General features: G+C 43.5%; 1 protein-coding gene across 1 annotated transcript in view; it reads left to right on the forward strand.

The window, feature by feature from the left end:
- The window catches only part of CACNA2D3 (calcium voltage-gated channel auxiliary subunit alpha2delta 3), a gene marked incomplete at its 3' end in the record, with an annotated part of 652,765 nt that overhangs the window by 594,648 nt on the left and 47,908 nt on the right, over positions 1 to 10,209 (forward strand). Inside the window, exons 15-16 of the mRNA XM_007447233.1 lie at positions 2,065 to 2,136; positions 3,587 to 3,667. Of these exons, the coding sequence (XP_007447295.1) occupies positions 2,065 to 2,136; positions 3,587 to 3,667 (153 nt within the window). The remainder of the gene's footprint in view (positions 1 to 2,064; positions 2,137 to 3,586; positions 3,668 to 10,209) is intronic.

Consider the following 10,209-nt stretch of genomic DNA (forward strand, 5'->3'; position numbering starts at 1 on the left):
GCTCTTCCTATCCATCTCTTTGTGGTTCCTTCTTTATGTCTATCGTTGTGGAAAATCTTTTCTTCTACCTTCAGTTTGTTCTCATAGATAGTTGCTCTGTAAGTAGTTTTAATTTTGGTGTGTCCTTTGGAGGAGGTGAGCTCTGGGTCTTCCTACTCCACCATTTTGGCCATCTCTAAAGCCAACTGATTTAAATGTTAATCGCATCTAAAAAATACATTCACAACAACATCTAGACTGGTGTTTGGTCAAACAACTGGCACCGTTGCCTAACCAAGTTGCCACATAAAATTAACCATCACATCATGAGTTCCCAGTCCTTGAGGGATCTTGAGATTCTTGCATTGTTTTGCTTGTCATGGAGGAGTATTGGCCCATCTTGATATAGAGGTAAAACTAATAAAAACATGGCCTCCTCTATCCCTGTTAGGAGTTTTCCCAAAGCATATAAGTTTCTCTTTAAATATCATGGTTATTGATGGTGGAAAGCATTGCCTTTTAACAGTGCTTCTTGGATTTTAATATGCATACTGACTATTGAAATGAAGATTCAGATTCAGAGAATCTAGAGAGGACTTGGGATTATGCATTTCTAGGGCACTCAGGTGCCAGAGGTACTGCCGTTCTGTGTACCACATTACAAGTAATGAGGTCCTATTGCTCAGATAACATATTGGAAGAACAAGACTGGTAGAAGATTGACTGAGTTTAATGACCTTTTCTCAGGAGGCCAGTCAGTCTGTGGGGACCTCAGTCCATGGGGACCTCTAAATTTTAGGATCTTCTCTTTATAATGCCTTTTCCCAAGAAGACCGAGGGAGCAACACCTGCTTTTTCTATGGAATTAAAGCGACAGAGAAGTGCCCAAACATCAGAAAACACTCTAGACTGAAGATAGTGGATTCTTATTCACAGATTGCTTCATTTGAAGCTTGAATGGGCTGTGAAACCAGGAAGTAAACCTCTCCCACCAGACTTGCCAACTTTGGTCTCTATCTGCAGTGCCACATGCCTTGATCTTACTGGAGACTCTGCTACTTGCTAGCCATGTGACCTTGAAGGCAGGGAAAGGAAGCTAGCATCTTTTGAGCACCTGCAGATGCCAGGTACCTTGCTGGGCAGTTTCACATTTTATCTTCATGGCAACACCGTTGGGGAACAGTTGGCATTATTTCATATGAGGACATGAAGGCTTAGATAATGCAGTTAATAAAGATTCAAAGCTGAGAATTAGAACGAGATTTGTCTTGGACCAAAGCCTACTGTGGTCCAGGACTCAGTTTCCCCATTTGTTAATGGGGCAGAGTAGGGGTTCCTGCCTTTCTCCTAACACTGTTGTGAAGGACGCTTGGGATGATGGTCTCAGTGCATTTGTATGCAATTCAGTGAGTTACAGAAGTGTATTATGTGCCAAATTTCAAGAGTTCTTCTTTCGGGAGGGATGTTCAGCTTCTTACCAGTGATTTAAAGACGAGCTGATCAAATTATTTTTTTATTTTGTTTTTATTTTGTTTGTTTTCCATCTGGGACTGACATACAGAGATACGCAGAAGTTCAAAAAGGCCATGACTCAGCTACCTTGGGGAGAATAAATGCTTCCAGATCCCATTGTTTCCGGCAGGGGCAACTCATAAAACCCCTTATGCTCATGCTTTCTGATCCTCAATTTCCAGATTAAGGAGAAGCATTAATATTGCACATATTGAACATAAAAGTCTGCAAAGTAAAACAGTAAAATCAGTCTGTAGTAATAAAATAAAATGAATCACTGAGATCCAAATAGGGCTTTATTTGAACTCAAATAGCTGAATGCAGTAAACAGATCAGCTGGAGTGACTGATGGTAACTGACGTTGTTTCCCCTGCTGGGGAGGAAGGGCTGGGATCTTCACCTACACGTCAGGGTGGAGAAATGTTGCGCTCCCACCTATGCTGTAAAGGCCCGAGTGGACCCTGGTCTACTCCCAACAGCCCCTGGTCAGGAAAGGATGAGATAGTCAAAGGGTATCGCCTCCAGCACTATTTATCCCATTCTCAGGTAACTGGCTTTTCTGTCTCCATCCAGCTTGCCAATGGTCAGGGCCCCGTCCTGATGACCACGGTCGCCATGCCTGTGTTTAGTAAGCAGAACGAAACTGTGAGTACAGTGACTGGATTTCCTACTTGATGCTAGGACGGTTGTTATCTCAGACCCCCTCTGACTCAAGCTTTGGTGCCCTTTATTTACTCATTTAATTTAAGGATGGAGGGTGTATAATTTTTCCTCACTTTTAATCCTGCTGGTAGCATCATGAAATCAAGAATAGATGAGAGATGAGACTTTCCTGGTGGTCCAGTGGTTAGGGCTCCGTGCTCCCAATGCAAGGGCCCCATGTTTGAGGAACTAGATCCTGCATGCCGCAACTAAGAGCCGGCACAGCCAAAAAAAAGAATAAATGAGAGGAATTCAAGCAGGCATCATTTTACAGTTTGTAGCACTTTTCCAAAATTTAAGTGTTTAAATGACCAGAGGAAGGAAACCCCCAGAAAGAATCCTTGATTATAGTGGGTTAACCTCTCTCTGATTTCCAGGTACCAGACTTGAATTAGATTCCCAGGGCTGTGGCAACAAAGTGCCCTAAATGGGATGGCTTACAACAATAGAAATGTATTCTCACAATTCCAGAGGCTAAAAGTCCAAAATCAAGGAGTCAGTTCTAGGGAAGACTCCTTCCTTTCCTCTTCCAGTGGCCCCAGAAGTTCCTTGGCTTGTGGTGGCATAATTCCAATCTCCACCTCTGTCTTCACATGGCCTTCGTCTCTCCTTATCTCTCTGTCCTCTCTTCTTCTTATAACGACACAAATCATTGGATATAAGCCCCATCCTACATCCAGGATGATTTTGCCTTGAGATCCTTAATTAATTACATCTACAAAGACCCTATTTCCAAATAAGAACACAGCCTGAGGTTCTGGGGACACTTGAATTGGGGGGAAACAACAGACAACAGCGATGTGTATTTTCTTCTAGAAGGCCCTTTCTGACATTAGAAAGTTTAGTACACCACATTGACCTTGGGACCTGGGACCCTGGAGGCCTATTCCTTCCCCTTAGTCCTTGATTCCAACTTGCTGCTAAAAATGTGTTAGGGTTATTGCATCTTTCTCTGGCTATTTAGTCTCTCTCTCTCGTGGGCACCAGATGGCAGTGTAAATTGAGAAAGTAGTTAACATGTTAAGTGTTTCCTATAAAAAATTTCCATAAGAGAAACTGATTAATGATCATAAGTCCTTAGCTTCTTCAGATTCTTGATTTTCAGGAGAGAGAAGAAAATGGTTTTTAGGGTGTCTTGGTATGGGCGTGTGTTGAGGGAGATATAGTAGGTAATGTTTGGCCTGAGAAGCTACCATTCTTGCCTAGGGATATTTTGGGTAGCTGATGGGGAATAGAAGAGGTTCCCTCATAGAGATTCAGGTTAATCTTCAATCTCTCAGTTTGAAGAAGGCACCAGACAGTGATCTGTGGTGTGTGGCTTTTCAGGAGGTTCTATTTCTTCTACCAAATTAACATACTGTTGTTGGTATTGTTTAATGTTTCTTTTCAACAGAGATCGAAAGGCATTCTTCTGGGTGTGGTCGGCACAGATGTCCCAGTGAAAGAACTTCTGAAGACCATCCCCAAATACAAGGTAATGCATCACGTAATTAATAGTCAAGGGCCAAATGCACAAGATAATTTCACAACCTGCCGTAGTGACAAGGAAAACATGAAGGAAAGAGGCCCTTCTGCTCTCTTTCTACAGGGCTCTGTTTTGTTTTGTTTTGTTTTGTTTTGTTTTGTTAGAATAATAATAGTCCAGGCAGTTCTGATTAGGTCTACATGTGCCTATCCAGGTTTGTGTGAGTCTGTGGAAATCTACACAAGTCTGTGCAGTTCTCCACAGGTCTTACACCTCTGACGGTTTTCTAAACCAATCTTGATTCACCCCAACCTGAGGACCCTCTAAAATCTGTTACTTCTTAACAGGAACCCAATGAGGCACAAAGAAAAGTGGTCTCTGACTCTCGACTACGTATTCCCTTTATCCTGGAAGGTGATGGGGTACAAATTAATATTCCTTTCCTAAAGCTGCATTAAACCTATGGCACTAAGGGAATTGTAAGTTTGTTTTAAATTCTGGGGATAGTTGAGAGGGTGGAGTAGGTAATTTTGGAACAAAGAGATTAGGGCAGGCCTTGGTAGGCCACTGTCTTGGGAGTTTAGAACAACATGGAAAAGAAACACTAGATGGAAAGGGCTCAGAAAACGGTGGGGCGGGGGGTGGATATGCTAGAACCAGCTCTGCGTGTGAGGCCAGCCCTGCCTCAGGAGAGAGGGTCATGCTTTCCCCCTTACCTGGCTATATTCCCAGCACTCTGTTCCCAGAACTACTCTTTGGTTTATTTAGTTCTTCCACATTTGGGGACAGAGGGGCTCTAATGGGTCATCCCAGTGCCACCTGCAGCCCAACCTCTTTCCATGAGAACAAGCATCCCAAGCTCCACGTGATTTCCCAGAGGTCCACAGACTGGATCTGCCCTCTCTGGGGCAGGCAGGCTCACACAGTGACAGACTGCACTGCCACCTAGGCTGGGTGCAGGAAGTGGCAAGTTGCTGTGAAGGGAACATGGTGGCAGTAACCATTTTGTGGCCCATAGGGATGATATTACTTGGTATTTATGTTCTTTGGCTGCTGTGGTTAAATAAGCACTTTAACGAAATCAGAGCAACAGACAGGCCAGGAGCCTGGTTTCCATCCAAGTCAGGTTCACACTCTACTACCTTTAGAGCAGTGTTGTTCCAGCTTCAACCTTTTGCTTCCCACCATCGTAACACATTGTCTTTTCTTTGTACCACCTGCAGAATTACTGAACAGATCTTTTTAAATTTCATTTGACTGGCACTTTTTCTTAATTATCTCTTCTAACCTCAGCCTGAACAGCCACATGTGAAGTCGTAAATTGAGATATGGTCATTATATTTTTCTGATACATAGGTTAGCCAGGGGAGTAACATGTAGGTTTTCCTTTTAAGAAGATGGCCCAGAGAGTCCTTGAACCCCATGCAGAAAACTCTCACCTGTTCCCTAGTGGGGGCTCCCCAGAAAAGCAAATCAAGGGGTGAGAAGAGGAGGGTCCCCTTAAGCCCTATCCCAGTGCTATGGAACTGCCCAAGAGCCGTCTCTGTGTATGCATGCATGGGAGTGCAGGGGGGCAGAAAGCAGCCCCTGCTCCTTGTCCTAGGAGGAGTTCATGGACTGACATGGTTCCCCTGGCTGCGCAAGGGTTGAGGCCATACCGTCCCCTCTTCCCCCAGCATGAAGCAGACCAGCTCGCCCATCTCCATCTCTGGCCCACTCACAGACTGACGAGGGTTCTTTCCGTTCCCATCTGGAGGGAGGCAAGCTCCTTTGGGCTGGGAATCTGAGATTCTTGGCTAACTGGCAGGGCCCCCTCCCTTACCACCTCATTCCCTGATGTGCTGAGCCTGCCTCACCACCGTTGTGAGAGGCCCTTCTTCCTGGGCCTTGGCAGGAAGAGGCAATGGTTAATGCTCTGGAAGAAGATTCATTTGGAGTTCAGCTCCATCACTGAGGAGCTTGGTATAGACAACTCTCTCAAATCCTTAGTTCCTCTCTGTCCAATTTGATAACGATAGAACCTGCTTGTAGATTTGTGTGAAGAATTGACCACTGTCATCAGTCAGGAGCAATGGTAACACACTGGTCAAGAGGACAGGTTTGACCCCCAGCCTCTGGTACCTGCAGCCCTCTTCCACAGGGGGTACTGCTTGCAGAGAGCTATTGACACCTTTCCTACCCCAGATTCTGACACCTGTGGCTTCACATCCACTGATCCTTTGCTAACCCAGAGTGCCCAACAGAACGATGGGTTAACTGAACAATGGACTAGGCAACCACATGCTGGGATTCTCAGCCACCTTTGAAAATGGGGTTTTCAAAGAATTTTGAAAGACACGGGGAAAGGCTTACAATACAAGGTCATGTGTGTTAGGCAAGATTCTTAAGTTTAACGACAAGGATAGGTCCACCTTTTTGACAGAGGGCCAGGATAAGAGCAAGAGAACAGATCACCAGGCATCACAGCAAACCCTTATCCAAGCAAGTCAGCTAAATGGATGACTGCAGCCAAAATGAACGGGTCACCCCTCAGAGGGTTGGACGCAAAGTGACAGGTGCAGAAAACACCTATGTAAAAAAGCACCATTTTGTGGTACACAATGGGATGTCTCAAGGTATAACATTAGCAGATAACATTTGCCCAGTACTCCATGCTGTGCAAAGAACATTACCCCCATCATGTTGTGAAACCTTCCTCAGGTAAGTGCAGTGCTGTTGTATCCATTCTACTCATGAGGAAACTCAGGTTTGCAGGGCTTATGTTCACAGAGCTCAGGGCTACATAAGTAGGAAGTGGTGAGTGTGATCTGAGCCTGGACCCACATGCTTAGAGCAGATCTAAGCCATTCACATACTACTTTATGTACTCTCTGTACCATTATTTACTTAATACTTCACTTGTAAATCAGCCTGAAACTTTCTTCACTTAACTAAATTTTGTTAGGAAACACATCATTTCTAAAAAGAAAAGCCAGTGTCAGTTTGCATTATAGAAGATAATTGTAAAAATAAATTATAAAAACAAAATAATAGTATTAAATAATTGATTCCAAGGTTCTGAACTTGAATTCTGTTCTCTTTTTTTCTTTTAAGTTAGTATTAAAGGCAAATGTTAAAGATATACTAATGGAAAGTTTATTTTTGATATAATTGGAAGGATGGAAGATATTTTTAAAAGGGCTGCCTCTTACTAGTGGTTCTGGCTGTGAAGTTTAACACAGGCCCTATATGCCACCTGAAATCATCTCGCTCTACACTGTTTTTCCTAAGAAAGCAAAATAGGCCATGGGAAGATGATGGAGGACTGAGGAGTGAGGACCATAGGGGATTGTTCAGACTTGGGGTATGTATCCCTGCCTCCTAGGGCTCCCCTTAGCCCTGAACATCAGCGCCATCACCACCCTCCATAAGCCCATGCTGCAGCCTCACCTGTTGGCCCAGCCTTCTCAGAGAACCCAGAAGGTTAAGTTCTTCCCAGCGCTTCTTAGCTGGTCCTTAGCACATGCTCCACTCCTAGAAGAGGAAACTTCTTTAAACAAGCAAGGCATGTCTCTTCCCATATGCCAATTCCATTTAGGTGATCAAATTAGAAAGCCACCTTCATGATAAGAGGAAATGAACTCTAATCTAAAATCAGGTGTCCAGGCTCACAAAAGGTGGCCTCCTTAACAAAAGAACTTTCCTGATTGGGTTTACTGAGATGACAAAAGTCTTTCTTCCTACTGTCACCCTGGAGCACCCTGGCAACCAGGTTCATTCAACAACAAGGCTTTTACAGTTGAAGTTAAGTTTCCAGAGCATGATAGGACATCTGGTTGATCCAAACTCACATAAGCACATGTTGGAAACTGTATAGCTCCCCGGAGATGGAAACTCAGGGTATTTGAGGCCCCTAAAGATAGTGGACTTTACTTTTATTGAAATCCCCAGACTTAGGTACCCAGAATTGCTGGCTTACTGTTTAAGGAAGGGCATCCCACCTTCCTTACCACTCTTAATCCTCTTGCACCATATAAGAAGTTGTAGAAGCCCATGTATAGGGCCACTATTTTATATATGCCCAGTAAATCAAGAAAGTGTGAACATATAGGAACTGATAACAATTACCCTATGAGTCTGTTTCTCAGAGCTTCCTCTACTAGGCAATGTACTAATCTCTTTATAGCATTATCTCACTTAATAATAGGTAGACACTGCTATTACCCTTGGCTAAAGAAACAGAGGCTCAGAAAGTTTAAATATCTCACCAAGTCTCACAACTAGCAATCCAGACCTTTAGCCTTTATTACCCTAGAGCCATTAGGAACAATAAAGGACAATAATAGTAATAGTTTAAATAATAGTTAAAATATTAAAAATAATATTAATGGCTAAAATAACACAATAAAACATTCATTGAACTTCTTACTCTGTCTTTGGTATGGTAAAAGTGCTTTATATCCACTATTCCCACTGAATCCTTATTACACTCCCATGAAGTGGGTACCACTTGACCCCGTTTTTAGATGAGGATACGTGAAATAACTTTCTCAGTATAACTCAGCTAATAAAAGATAAATGAAACAAAGTATAATAAGGGGATAGAGGAAGATCAGCTACAGAAAATTAACCAGCAGTGTCTGAAATACAGGCACTTCTGTTTTAGGCTTTTCCTAAGGTCTGGGAACGAGAGACCCAGGTATGACATACCTTAATCTAAGTTATCCTTCCTCTGGTTCCCACAAGAGCCTTGGGAAAAAGGTGTGCATGGTAGGCAGAGTGAGCCCTGGTTGAACATGACTCTCTCATCTAGGAGAGGAGAGCTCCAGGGAGCAGAGTGCAAATTATACCTTTTTCTCTTGATTAACACCTTGTAAAGATGAGTCTGCTCTCGGGGTTTTCCCAGAAGATAGAATTCTTTTTTTTCCCCTTAGCTTCATAGATGTTCCCACAAGCAATCAGACTTCCTGTACTTTTTATTAAGAATTCCAAACACCCCAGCAATAATTTCCAGACACCACAGCCTCTGTTAATGTAATGAGCCATTTTATAATTGGGTTCACTTCATTAGCCCAAAGTCTCTGCACTTGGAAGGGAAGCACCTCCTTCCGCGGGCTGTTGGAGCTTGAGGCTCCTGGCCTCCAGAAGAGTATGATTCAGGATGAGAGCCCCTTTGGCAGCCCCAAGTGCTGGAAGGCCTTGTGTCCCATCTGTTCTTTTATTACTCCACGGGACTGCACATTAGAATGGACAGGAAGACTGGTTCTATTTCAGATGAAACAAAAATTAGAGATTTCATCTGTATATTGATTTGGGGCCCAAAACAAATGTTGGACATTGCCATACACAAGTTTAAGGTTTCTGAGAGACTCATCCACAGAATATGTTTTGAGATTTGCTCAGTTTCTGTTCTTACATCTACATTAGGTTATATCCATATGCCATCAACCAACCAACAAAACATTCTGATGTTATTTTCTCAGACTGTTCTCCTGCGAAGGATGTTAACCAGATAGTTTCTGAATGTCAGAAGACTTTCTCAGGTACAGGCTTGAGGAGGACTGACTATGTACCTCCGATAGCAAATCAGCTTCTACTTTTCAGCTCATGTTCAATATTTACTTTAGCTCAAACTTTAAAGATGAACTAGGTGATATTTGGGTAAAGTAGTGAATGTCTTAAATACATGCAAGCCTTAACTGGAGCACCTGTCATGCGTTAGACATTATGCTAGAGACTGGAGAAGTCAGAAATGAGTGAGATGATTCCTTCCCCACAAAGAGCCCATTCTTATGGGGGAGGCACTGCCTTATCTAGAACAAGGCAGAGGAAAGAAAGACAACCAGCTAGAGTTGAGAAGCAGGCAGAAAAGTAAGTGTAGCATTTTCATGTATTAGGGTGAAGGTAATAATGGAAAAAATTCTCAGGGTTTTATGGAGACATGGTATGGAAAGGACGGTGCGACAGGAGAGACCTTTTATAGGGGAAGATCCTGAGGCTGAGCTCATAGCATGGGTGAGAATTAGCCCAGGGGAGATGGGAAGGAGCAGTGCTCTGGGCAGCTCATACTGTGTGAGTAAAAGTCTAAGTGGGAGAAAACAACTGCAGTGGTGGTGTTGTCCCTGTCGTGTGCCCTTGAGAGGCCATGAGTGAAAGAAGGCAGTGCTGGGTAACTAGGTAGGGGCCAGATCCCAGGGAGACTTGATGGCTGGGCCCATGGATTTTATCTTATACATGAAAGAGGTCTTTAGTGGGTTTTACAAAGGGGAGCAACAGAGTCAGATTTACCTTTGACTCTGATTAATCTGAAGGATGACTTTGTTGGGGCCAAGCTTTGAGGCAGGAAGTGCAGGTAGGACCATTACGGCAATCTGTTGTATTAAATCTACGTGAATAGTAGGGTGGGGAAGCAGAGTTGAATCTGAGTGATTTCTGGAGGAAAAATTAGTAATTACTTAGGTCAAGAAGTTGGGGATGAAAGAGAAAAAGGAGTTTGCAGCTGAGGAGTCTGGGTGGTTGGTGGTGCTGCCGATTGAGAGAGAAGAGCAGGAAGAGCAGCGCTAAGGGAAAGA

Source organism: Lipotes vexillifer, unplaced genomic scaffold, assembly GCF_000442215.2.
Source record: "Lipotes vexillifer unplaced genomic scaffold, Lipotes_vexillifer_v1.1 scaffold818, whole genome shotgun sequence".
In the NCBI taxonomy this organism is placed as follows: domain Eukaryota; kingdom Metazoa; phylum Chordata; class Mammalia; order Artiodactyla; family Lipotidae; genus Lipotes; species Lipotes vexillifer.